This window comes from Juglans microcarpa x Juglans regia, chromosome 1D (assembly GCF_004785595.1).
Source record: "Juglans microcarpa x Juglans regia isolate MS1-56 chromosome 1D, Jm3101_v1.0, whole genome shotgun sequence".
In the NCBI taxonomy this organism is placed as follows: Eukaryota; Viridiplantae; Streptophyta; class Magnoliopsida; order Fagales; family Juglandaceae; genus Juglans; species Juglans microcarpa x Juglans regia.
Window position 1 is genome coordinate 36,572,047 of NC_054594.1, and position 12,299 is coordinate 36,584,345.

The following is a 12,299-nucleotide window of genomic DNA, read 5'->3' on the forward strand; positions in this document are numbered from 1 at the left end:
ATTTAGAAGAATTTTGGGAGGAAGTCCAGAATATTCTTTCATCTATCACTTTTTCGGTGAAGCATGTTTTTAGAGAAGGAAATTCAGTAGTTGATAGCCTTTCTAGGTTGGGTGCAGCAGGGACTTCTGAGTCCTGGTTTGATATTTTTTCTCTTCCCTTGCCAGTTATAGGATTGTTGAGAATTGTTAGGTTGGGCCTTCCATTTTTACTTTGTTGTTAGGCTGGGTTTATTTGTTATGGTAGTGCCAATTGGTTGGGTAGTATTTATTTGATGTGTGGTTTTTCTCTGTTTAAAGTGAGGGTTTAATAACCAATAAAGACTTGGCAAAGTCGTTTTCATTAAAAAAAAAAAAAAATCTCATTTCATCTCATTTCATCTAAACGAACCTTAATTTTCAAATAATTTTAATAATATATTCGAAGCACAAAATTTTAGTAATTTTAGAAATATCAACATATTGTGACTAGAAATGAATTTTAATATTTTATTTTAGGCTACCCACATCCAAACGAATCCCAACCGTCCAAACACATTACTCTTGGACACATTTTGATATTCCCTCGTAATTGACCATAAGAATCCTCATTCCTCCCCTCTCGCTCACCCTCTCTCTCAACCCAGAGACGGCCACAAACCCTTTCTTCCAAATCCTCCACCCAAACCCCTCCAAGAAAATCTCCCAGTCATAGTTTCACTGGCTGAGAGGGCCCGGGGAAGCTAGAGAGCGATGGATTCGGATCAGGGGAAGCTGTTCATCGGTGGTATTTCTTGGGAGACCACGGAGGAAAAGCTGAAGGAGTACTTTGAGAACTACGGGGACGTGTTGCAGACTGTGGTGATGAGGGACAAGACCACTGGGAGGCCCAGAGGGTTCGGCTTCGTGGTCTTCGCAGATCCTTCCATTCTCGATAGGGTTCTCCAGGACAGCCACACCATTGATGGCAGAACGGTGAGAGATAGAAAGAGAAGGGAGCTTTCAGACTCTTCCATTATTTGGGGCTTTTATTCTGTTCGGTGAATGGGTTTTTGTTCTTTTTTATGCTGGGGTTACTGGTTATTGAAGATTTAGTTTAATAATGTGGTGCTGTTGTAATGATTGAGCTTCCGGTTTTTTGGGATTTTGATGTTTTTATTGGGTTGCCGTGGTTCAGTTTCCCGCTGGTACTTGTGCTTTCTCCTGTCGCTATTGTTTAAATCTTCGAGCTTCTGGGTCTCTGGAACTTTAACAAAAATTATGGTTCTTTTTAATTGATGTTGCTACCGATTCTTGTTGTTGCTATCGTTGTCCTTTAAATCTGTTGACTTCCTGAGTTTTTCTTGTTTAGACCTTTTTTATACGGAAATCATGGTTTAGTTGCTTTGTGGCTGTCGCCAGTTCTACTGCTCTTGTTCCTGGGGTTTTGTTACTTCTCTGCTAAATTCGTTAGGTTTTGTTCTGATTTAAATTTTGATGAGGTTACGCTGTCTCTGAGTTTAGCTTTGTTTGGTATTGCTGTTTCTGAGTTTAATTATGTTGTTGGTTTTAATTTTTTTTTCAACCAATGCTTATGTTTGGCATTATTTTATAATAATTTTGTTTTAGGGAAATGATGGTCTGGTCTATTGGTTAGTGTTGCTGCTCGCAAGGTTGGTGTCTTCGGGTTTTGGTGTTTGACTTTTTATTTGTATAGGTTTTGTTTTCTTGAGTATAATTTTGATGAGGTGATGCTTCTCAGTTTTATTTTTTTGGGTAGTTTTTTTTTTTTTTTTTTCCCCTGAGCTTAGATATTTCGGGTGTTAATTCTTCATAATAATTGCTAATACATTTATTATCTACACATGCGGTTTTTGGGCTTGCTGGAGTTTTATGTGGCATCGCATATTTTAAGGGATTTGATTTAATTCTTGTAAGTTTGGAACTTGAGTTGACCTTTATTGCTTCTATGCTCTCTTTTTCCTTTTTTCCTTTTCCTTTATATTTGGTTGGAGTTGGTAGTTGACAATTTCAAGGACATTGACGACTTGATGCTGAATGCTTATAGCTTGAGATCTCGGTTTCTTTGGGTCTCTTGATTTAGGTTTTTATTCTTATTTGGAGTGTGCAAGGGATTTTTCTTTGCACTTCCATTTATATATCCTTTGTTTTAAGCTTGTTACGTGTTCTGGAAACAGCTTGCAGCAGTGATGCCTTGCTATATTGTTTTAAGAAAATCAAAAGACGGGAGGTAGATTTCCTAGGTTTCCTAAGTATGTAATTATGTTATTGGTCATTAGGGCCATAGGGGCTAAACTATTTATTATAGATGTAACGCTCCAAGGAAGGCCAAGCCACATCTAGGCCCATACTCCAAAAAGACTAGTCAATGGTACAATTGGAGCCTCATTGGAATCATTATAAAGAGTAAGATCCTCTCCCTCCCAAGTAATGTGGAATTCCATACACCACCTATACTCACTACTCAAATCAGGTATCACAATTGATATGTACTATGGAGTATCTTGGCCACTGCAAGCTGTAGGATTTGAAGTGTGTCATTGTCTGTACTGCTGAATGAATCTCCTTGCTATCTTGTCTTGAAGCATGAACAAATGGTATCATTTTCATGGGATGTAAAAATTATTGGGTGCAAACAATTTCTAGAGGCCATTGGACTGGGGAACTTTCCCTTGAATTACCCGAGGTGCACTTGTGGGAAACTCCTTATCGAGGGCCTGTGCACCCCCGGGATTAATCGGGACTTTGTTATCGGACAATGATAAAAAAAAAGAATTCTCCTACCCTTAGAGAAAATAAATATCATGCACTCTTGGTTAAGTATTGCTGATAGATTGAAAAATATCAAGTGCTTGCACACATTTTCCCCTGGTTAATACAGATCTCATGGATGTTCAGTGAATGTTGATTGTTAGATTTGGTTGTTAGTGGAAAAAAATAATGTAGTAAAAATGATATTGGCTTAGTTGGCCCAAATTAGTAGGAATGAGCTTTACTGAGTTCACTTGTCTCAAGAATTGAAATAATTGGTGTGCAATTACTTCTATTTGCAAGCTTTTTGAATTAGAGGTTGATATCTAACAGGTTTACCCTTATTTTTATCCCATTTTCCAACATCTTGACATGTTTGCATGTTTGGTGGGCATCTTATCTGCATCTAGTCCATTTTGAATATTTGATTTGTAGTGTCAGGTACCTTTACTATGTGAAGACATCGTAAACCATTACTAACATTTTGATTACATCGATTGATGCTTGGAGAATGGGATTCTCATAGGATTGTTCAAGCTCATAGATATTGAGTTGAGATATGAACATTTTTTTCAATCCTTTTTATGGGTAATTTCAAGTTTCATTGTTAAAAGGAAAAAAGGAAATTTAGAATTTCAGATATTTTTAACCAAGAAAAAATTCTTAATGCATATCCTTTAAAAGAAGGTTTTTAATAGTTACTTATAAGAAAAAGAAGGTTTTTTTAACCCCTAGGGGTTGGCTTAAGTGGTAAAGGCCCTGGTCTTGGTGGTTTGCTCCCTCTAGGTCTAAGGTTCAACTTCTTGAGTGCAAAAAATTTCTAGGGGCCATCGGATTGGGGTAACTTCCCCTTGAATTACCTGAACTAGTCGGGACTTTGTTCTTGGACACCCGTTGCCAATAAAAAAAAAAAAAAAGAGAAGGTTTTTAATAGTTGTACCATTCCTTTCATTTTCTTACTTTTCTGTCTTGGTCTTTACTGTCCTCTGTTACAACAATTTAGTCAAGATAATGATCCTTGTGGTTCCAATATGTGGCTGTTGTATTTATTTTCATTTCTATGCATTACATGGTATAATTGTCTAAATTTTATCCAAGGTTTTGATATTCTATTTATATACTTGTGGGGCTCTTTTATAGGATCTCATGTTGCAGCTGGCTGCAATACCTTTTCAGCATCACATCGTAAACGCTTGTTCTATGTTTATGCAGGTTGAGGCTAAGAGGGCCTTATCGAGAGAGGAACAGCAGACTTCTGCCAAAGCCGTGAATCCTAATCTTGCTAGAAGCTCCGGGGGTGGTGGAACTTTCAGAACCAAGAAAATATTTGTTGGAGGGCTGCCTTCCACTTTAAGTGAAGAAGAATTTCGTCAGCATTTTGCATCTTATGGCCATGTAACTGATGTAGTAGTCATGTATGACCAGAATACTGGGCGACCTCGTGGGTTTGGGTTTATTACCTTTGACGATGAAGAAGCTGTTGATAGGGTTTTACACAAAAGCTTCCATGATTTAAATGGTAAACAAGTGGAAGTAAAGCGAGCTCTTCCTAAAGATGCAAATCCTGGTGGGGGAAACCGTACCATGGGAGGCGGTGGTAGTGGTTCACTTGGCAGTGGTTATCAAAACTATGGGGCATCTGGTGGCAACCCAAATACATATGATGGTCGAATGGATTCCAATAGGTACATGCAGACACAAAGTACCGGAGGTGGTTTTGCTCCTTATGGTTCCTCTGGATATAGTGCACCTGGCTATGGGTATGGTCCTGCCAATAATGGTATTAGTTATGGTGCTTATGGCAGTTATGGTGGTGCCAATACTGGGTATGGTGGACCTGCTGGTGCGGCATATGGAAGCCCGAATCTTCCTAATGCTGGTTTTGGAAGTGGCCCACCGGGTGCCTCTAGAAGTTCATGGAGCGCTCAAGCTCCCACTGGATATGGTGCCATGGGTTACGGGAACACTGCTGCTTGGGGTGCTCCAGGTGGCAGCACTGGTGCTCCTAGTGGTGGCCCCGGCTCAGCACCTACAGGTCTGTCGCCCAGTGGGGCCACAGGGTATGGGAATCAAAGTTATGGCTACGGTGGTTATGGTGGAAGTGATGGGTCTTATGGAAATCCTGTTGGGTATGGTGCTGTTGGAGGTCGTTCTGGGAGTGTCCCAAGTAACAATGCTGGTGGTCCTGCTGGGGGGGATATGCAAGGAAGTGGTGGTGGTTACGGGGGAAGTGGCTATGGTGATGCGAATGGAAATACAGGGTATGGAAATGCAGCATGGAGATCTGAGCAATCACAGACTTCTGGAAATTATGGTGCTTCTCAGGTGAATGGCCCTCATGTTGGGCAGGTTGCCTATGGTGGTGGTTATGCCAATGCCCAGGCCCGAACCCAACAACAGTAATCATTTGGCTAGGGATCCAACTGAATCTTCATCTTTGTTTCTTTACTATGAGAGGGTCAGAATTTTTTTCCGTTCAAAGCAGCAGAGGGAGCGGCGCAGTTGGATGTCAACCCGCTTTGGGACTGGTTGGATTGCTTGATTCCCCGTAGTTTGCAGTATCTATTTTGCTAGTTTATAATAAGTAGTAATTTTGAGGCGTACTAGATGCTCCTCATATTTAATATTTGCTTTTGAGTGTAGTCTTAAATTTGGCGTGCTTATATTTCTCTCATCTGGAATTTCTCCTCTGTCGTAGTGTTTAAGCCATGGTAGCTTATATAACCTCATTAATGTTGGTTTGATTACATTTGGGTGTTTTGTTGTTATCATATTATTAGTGCCCTAGTTCTGCCTTTGAGCAACAATAGATGCAGTAGGAAATTTACTCAGTAGATACTAATGCTTGGTCTGATCTTGCTTGATTTGATCTGACAAGTAGGAAAACAGAGATGTGTAGTGAGGTATTTTACTAGTAGCGGTGGAGCTATGGCCACTCAGGTTGATCACTACGTAATGGGTAGCGATAATCGTAGTGGTAGTTGACACTTTGACGTTGGCATAATCATTTTCCTCCTGTATTTGCCCTTGTGTTGTACAGGAGAGATGCACGAGGTCAAAAGTGGAGTGAAGTGTCCACTCATGGCTGAACACAAGCATCGTTGTGGGTGCAGGGGGGGAGTGTTCAGCATGGATGGAATTTCAGGGTTCAGTTGAAATTACAAATTTACCTGGGACAGGTCATTCTCCAGCCTGGCCATGGCACTGTCAAGTTTTGCAGATTCCAGGGAGTTCAAGTGTGAAAACTTCCTAATCTTCACTCAGGTGTGGTATTACTGGAGGATTTTGTGGGGTGAACAGCTCACGGTATGTTGATTTAAAGTGGCTTAGCTGTGTCTCTCTCACTTGTGAATTCATTGTGACCTAGTTGCTTAGGCCTTTTGATTTGGATTATATCATGGTATATGGTTCCAAATGTTAAGAGTATTGGAGAATGTTTACTTATTAAAAAAAAAAAAAAATGTTTAGAGTATCGGAGAATCTGTCTTTGTTAAAAACAGTTTATTGAAGTTTCAGAATGAAGTAAAGGACTCCCAAGAAATATGATGGCTAGTTGTTTCTAATAATATAGGTTAAGATCATTTACCAATATTCTTGTCAATTTCCATTACTTAAGCATCCAATAATAGATAAAGGTGACTTTTGTCCTGCAGACACATTCTGCATTTGTTGGCTAGAAACATCTATAAGCATGCATTTTCTTTTTTATTATTCGTATGTGGTGTTGATGGGAAGCTCTCTCCCGTGTTTTGGGCTGTTGGGTTACTGCTTAGTGAAAGCGGGGGAGATTCTGATTCCAAGTTGCCTCTTTGTTATCTTGGCTATTGATGCAAATTTGTGTGCCGATGTGGTAAATCAAACCGTTTGATTGTTGTTGGTGGGTTTAAATGATATCTTCTCATTACATACGTGAACTAAATTACATTAATTTTATTTAGTCTCAGTCGGGATAAAAGATCTTTCGTCATTTTAAGTGAAATGGAAGATAGCATCCGAGTGCAATCTATGATCTACTTGGGGAAGATGACCAACTCCTGCCATTAATACGAAGGTTCGGTATCTCCATCGGGAACAGAATCAACTCCCGATGGCACACTTTGATATGAATTGCTGAATGCAGCAACATTGCCAGGACGTGTGAATACAATCTGCATTAGAGATGGAAAGCCAAATATTTCTTAGTTCTAGCTCTCAAGTATATAAGCTCCAGAATATATTTCAAGGTACCAAGTCCATGATTAGGAAGTATACAACTAATAATAGCAATGAGGATGTGTGTGGTCGCACGAGGGAATATCATAAAGTTTATTCCCAGTTGAATGCGCCCGTATAACTTCGCAACCATCAACGTTTGCATGTTTCGTAATTAATGCATCCTATGATTTTCTTTTGTCAATTTCCTGCTTTTTGTTATAAATTATAATTAAGCTGATGCAGTTAAACTGTGCCTTTGTGGTCCATTTTCAGCCATTCTAGATACTTCTGATTTCTGAGCACACCGAAAACAGCACTTTTCGTGAAACAGACTTGCAAACATTTATGATGTATGTGTCCATCCATCTGTTGTTTTTGTAAAGAAACATTACAATTTACCTGATAATCTCCTAGTGTACGCGACTTAAAACCAGCTGCGCAATATTCAAAATAATATTCCCACGTCCTTATAAATTTTTCGTCAAAGCCGAGAGCAACGATTTTGCTGCAAAACGAAACAAGCATTAGCGCCCTCAGCGTCAAAATACAACACCTTGCTATTCCCAAATCATGATTAGATCAATCTTTTTTGAGACGAGGCACGAGAATTACTGTACAAATTCTTTTTCTTACCTCTGGTTTTCCATTAATTTTTTCCTCCAGCATTGGAGTGTTTGGTAGTAATGATTCCCTATGTTCTCCAGGTGCTCCACACTGCATTTACCGAATTTCTTTTACTTTTAGAGAGAGAAATACAAAAAGTACAAGAAGTGATTACTAAGCAATAAAAACTTTACCTGAGTCTGGATGCAGAAGCCATGGCTGATGTTATCCTGCTTAATGAAGGTATGCATGCACCGGGAAAAATATATTCCTTTATAAAGTCTGAGCTTTTCTTGTGCTCATCATAACGTTCATCTGGCATCGATGAGAACTAAGAAAAATCAACAGGCTTTAATCGTTAGCAATCATGTGTTGAAAATTGTCGCAAACTTCGGCAAATCAAATTAGAAAACAGAGGAGAGGAGGTACATCCCTTTCCTATAAAGAGATGCTAATGAAGTGTAGTTCAAGATCCACATATAGATATTATTACCAAAGGAGAGATTTCTCTACATATAAACAGTTAGAGTCGGCGTTTGAAAAAGGGGAAGTGCATGGGAGTCCTTAACCCGCAGCAGATAGGGAAAACTTAATATATAGCATGCAGCGCTTCCCTTGGGGCTTTCTCTTTGGATGCATTGCAGTATATAGATATCATGAGTAAAGTTGTAGCGCCTAAGGGTGAGCTTTCATGCAAGTGGGGTTTGGTCCCAAGTAATGCTTTTGCCTAAGGGGGAGCTTTTTCGAAAAGCTAGTGTAGATTCTGAGGCTCACGATGTATTGGTATTTACTGATTATGGCTTGATCGCCTCATCTTTTTGACAGAAGAAATTTTCCCTGATCATCTCCACAGAGAGGTTTGTGTCAAATTATGCAAGCAGTCTCCTAGTGTGATCTTCTTACTTTGTATGTTCTTGACATTGAATATGTTGTCCATAGCTATTGGTTATGTAGTTGTATGCTTCGAATATCACTTCACTTCCACTTGGGAGACAATGTGATCAGAAGTAGTCTCCTAGCAGGAGTGTTTCTTTGAAGAGCTACTTCTTAGATTTTGGTGCATTGAGTATATTGGTGGCTAGGATTTCACGTGTATCTATCACTACTACTGTACTAGATCTTTTCTTTGTGATAATTCACTAACTTTAAAGAGTGTCCATTGGCATAACACAATGTATTTAACAGGGCTAAATCACCAAGGCATTTGCAACCAACCATGGCATTAGTATCAAACTGTAAAAGACATGACACCGTCATTTACTCCAGCCCACCGCCCCGCCCCCCCACAAAGTTCATTACCTGCAGAACAAGAATCCCGTCTTCGGATAACAATGACTCACAGCAACCAAAAAACTCTTCCATAAATTCATGGCCAACATGTTCTATCATCTCGCTGAAAAATTGTATCAAGAATCACGGTTTTGTTAGCATCATCACAGTCAGATTCTACGAATTGGTAGTTAAAGAACTCACCAAGATATAATTCTGTCATATTTGTAGGTATCAGGCACCTGGCGATAATCGCAAAGAAGAAGTCTAATATGGTCCTGAGAGAAGAGTTGATTGAGATAATGCCATTTCATAAGATAACATTCGAGTCACCAAATGTTCTAATGCTGAGAAGAACCACATGATCATTAGATGCAAATTGAAACTGAAATGCAGTTGAAGATGGGAACTTTTTTATGCTTTGTATATATAATCTGAAGCTTCTTAAGTAATTTTTCAAGACTTCTTTAACATCTTATTACAATTGCACCTTTGAACTACCACCCCTCTTTTGCAATGTGGACCCCGAACTATAAAATTCAGAAAATCACCTGAAGGCCAGCATTTTTCACTTTCTTTTCCGCATATTTTAGTTGCGCTTCAGATAGAGTGATGCCTGTGTATTTGCACCAGGTCTGTTTGACAACTTCAATAGCAAAGCTTCCCCAACCACACCCAATATCAAGAACTCGACGCTTCTTATCAATTCTTGCCTTGTTATTGGAAAGTAAAAATGAAAGTAATGCAACTTAGAGCAAGGGGAACTGTAAGAATCGGAGATGATCCAACAGATCAAAAGACTCACCTTTTCAATCAAAATAGAGATTTTTCTCAGCTGTGCAACTTTCAAGTCTTCATCTTCCTTCTAAGAAATATTTTAGAACATATGAATTTAAGTTAAAGCTAAAGCTTGGATGGAAGAATTAAGTTAATGCATTTTTTTTATCACTAAATCATCAAAACGGTTCTGATCCTGACCTTAAATACAGCAGACGAGTATGTCATTGTTTCATCCAAGAACAGAGCAAACAATTCATTACTCTAGAAACATAGCAAAGGACGAGCTATAAGTTTTTATTTGTCAATAATATCATGCAGTAACTGCTGATTAGAGGATGAAATATGGAAGTATCCGTATTAGCAAATAACTAAGAACCTTATCAGCTAATTCCTCACTAACTCTTGTTATACATACATATTTTATTTTCAGATTTGTGGGAATCCTTCCTCATTTTCTCGGCAAACTAAAACAGTTCTTACATTTGAATGATCAAACGCCACTCCACAATGATCTATCTGTTGTACACAAACACATGTTCACACAAATACGTGTTCAATCCATAATTTTCCTGACCATGGCTATTAGGTTGCCATTAATCGTCCTTCTGGATTTATCCAATGACATCAAATAAAAACATGGAATTTAGAGGTAAATAATATATTTATACCAGGTCGTAATGGCGAGAGATGTTCCTGCGAGCATGTGTAAGAGTATTTTGCCTTAAAAAATGATTGAGAAAGTCTTTTGCAGATGCTATGCCTGCTGTGAATATCAATGAAGTCCACCAGCCCCTAAAGCCAACAAAAGATCATGAATGCTCAAACTAGTAGTGCAATTGAGGAGATCATGAGTAATTATCATGATATAACCATCCAAGCTTCCAACAAAGTCTGCCAGTTGCAACATATATACCTGCTTGTCTTATTCGATTTTATGGCAGAGGAATTTGCATCTCTACTGGCAATAATAATCTGCAAAACAAAATTGACAAGACAAAATGTCAAAGAAGTAAACAGTAACAGAAAAAAAAATAAGTACTTGGTGGTATCAGGCTTGGATCGGAGCATTCCTTTTTTCCGATTGCTCTCCTACTCAGATCAAATTGTCTTACCATAAAAAGATTTAGAATGTTAAGAGGTGGCTTGAATTCAGATTGAACAGTACATGTGTCGTAGGTTCGCTCGAGCGGAGGTTCACTCAGCTCGAGCGAAGTCAGACAGAGAGTTTCGCTCGACATTCGCTCGACACTCAGTTCGAGCGAATTTCAGACAGAGAGCTTTGCTCAAGCATCGCTCGACATTCAGCTCGAGCAATATGAAGACAGAGAGCTTCGCTCAAGCATTGCTTGTATGTTGGCTTAAGCGAAGTATGCAAAACCTACGCTCGCTCGACACTTGCTCGACGTTCGCTCGAGCCAATGTTCATAGAAGTGAATTCTCACTTTTCCTATAAATATCAAACGGCGCCTCCTCTTTGTTAAACACTTCAGAAATCACTTTTATCTAGTGTTTTAGTGTTTTCTTGAGAGAGAAGTTTAGAGTGAGTTTGAGAGATAACTTCCTTGTGAAGTTTTGTTGTATTCATCTGTACTCCATCTTTGTTGATAGTGAAATCTCTGATACCGACCCAACCAGTGGATGTAGACTCACTTTGAGTCGAACTACTTAAATCTTGGTGTTCTTTCTGTGTGATTGTCATCAATTTCTTTTGTTTATTTTCGCTACTATACTTTGAGTTAGTCTTAGATCTACAATTATTCCCAACAAACTGGTATCAGAGCTTGGCTCAGGGTGATTTGGAGGGATGGCTATGGCTAAGTTCGAAGTGGAGAAATTTGACGGTCAGAACAGTTTCAGTTTATGGCGCATCAAGATGAAGGCTTTACTGCGACAATAGGGCTTGTCAAAAGTATTAGAAGTGTCGGTATCTGACGATTCTCCGGCTCCTTCGAAAGAAGAAGAAGAAAAGGTACACATGTGACGCCCCGACTCCCACGTACAAAAAATAAGGGAATCGTGACGTCAGGATGGTGACAACACGGTCACGCATCCCAACGAAATGTGCTCGAGTGTGTGCAACATGCAAAGGTGCACAATAAAAGTCGCAGCGGATAATATAAATAAGTCAACTAAGTAACAGAAATTTAAATACAAATATTCAACACAATTTATCTTTAAAAAATTATACAGTCATCCCAAATATAATACAAAAGGTAAATACATAAATTGATAAAAACATAACTCACTAAGCAGGAGCAATCCCAGATCACTCCTCCAACGGAGCCAAGCTAAGGCTCGTCATCATCATCTGCATCAAAATCTGCGATACCATAAAATGGTACCACATGTAAGTATAAACCAAACAACTCTCGGGATAAAAATACATTAATGCAACCAACAATATACAAAATACATTTAGCCATAAAATACCAATTTTTTTCAGAAAAATGATTATTTCCAACACACGCCAAAAATCCCATTTTGGCCCAAAATATCCGTAAAACATTCTCCCATAAAATGATTCACACAAACAACCCATTTATCGGACACTGTAGGCGGGAATCGCAGGCGGGACTCTACCACCGTCCCTGCTTACCACCATCCCTACCGCGTGCACCGTAGGCGGGAATCACAGGCGGGACACAACCACCATCCCTGCTTACCACCATCCCTATCGCGTGCACCGTAGGCGGGAATCGCAGGCGGGACTCTACCACCATCCCTGT

At 39.3% G+C, this 12,299-nt stretch overlaps 2 protein-coding genes across 6 annotated transcripts in view; one reads left to right on the forward strand and one right to left on the reverse strand.

Annotated features, from left to right (window-relative positions):
- Nucleotides 1-566: 566 nt before the first annotated feature.
- Nucleotides 567-6,279, forward strand: LOC121235423 (heterogeneous nuclear ribonucleoprotein 1-like). 2 transcript variants are annotated; one of them, XR_005934570.1, is made up of 3 exons: nt 567-951; nt 3,940-5,255; nt 5,768-6,279. XR_005934570.1 is itself a non-coding variant. In XM_041131767.1 (2 exons), the coding sequence occupies exons 1-2, from the start codon at nt 730-732 to the stop codon at nt 5,128-5,130; spliced, it is 1,413 nt and encodes a 470-aa protein (XP_040987701.1). In that variant the 5' UTR covers nt 567-729; the 3' UTR covers nt 5,131-5,474. The 2 variants fall into 2 exon arrangements, 1 of the variants encoding a protein (XP_040987701.1); XM_041131767.1 differs by lacking the exon at nt 5,768-6,279 and having other exon boundaries at nt 3,940-5,474.
- A 329-nt stretch (nt 6,280-6,608) lies between these two features.
- LOC121235448 (cyclopropane mycolic acid synthase 1-like) overlaps nt 6,609-12,299 on the reverse strand; it is a 34,042-nt gene continuing 28,351 nt past the window's right edge. The window contains exons 6-14 of one of the 4 annotated variants that reach the window (XM_041131811.1): nt 9,772-9,834; nt 9,599-9,658; nt 9,345-9,506; nt 8,998-9,071; nt 8,824-8,917; nt 7,719-7,855; nt 7,555-7,635; nt 7,321-7,426; nt 6,609-6,875 (exon numbers count right to left, since the gene is read on the reverse strand). In XM_041131811.1, coding sequence (XP_040987745.1) covers nt 6,768-6,875; nt 7,321-7,426; nt 7,555-7,635; nt 7,719-7,855; nt 8,824-8,917; nt 8,998-9,071; nt 9,345-9,506; nt 9,599-9,658; nt 9,772-9,834 — 885 coding nt within the window. In that variant the 3' untranslated portion in view covers nt 6,609-6,767. The remainder of the gene's footprint in view (nt 6,876-7,320; nt 7,427-7,554; nt 7,636-7,718; nt 7,856-8,823; nt 8,918-8,997; nt 9,072-9,344; nt 9,507-9,598; nt 9,659-9,771; nt 9,835-12,299) is intronic. The other 3 variants (XM_041131802.1, XM_041131807.1, XM_041131805.1) reach the window with 3 other exon arrangements.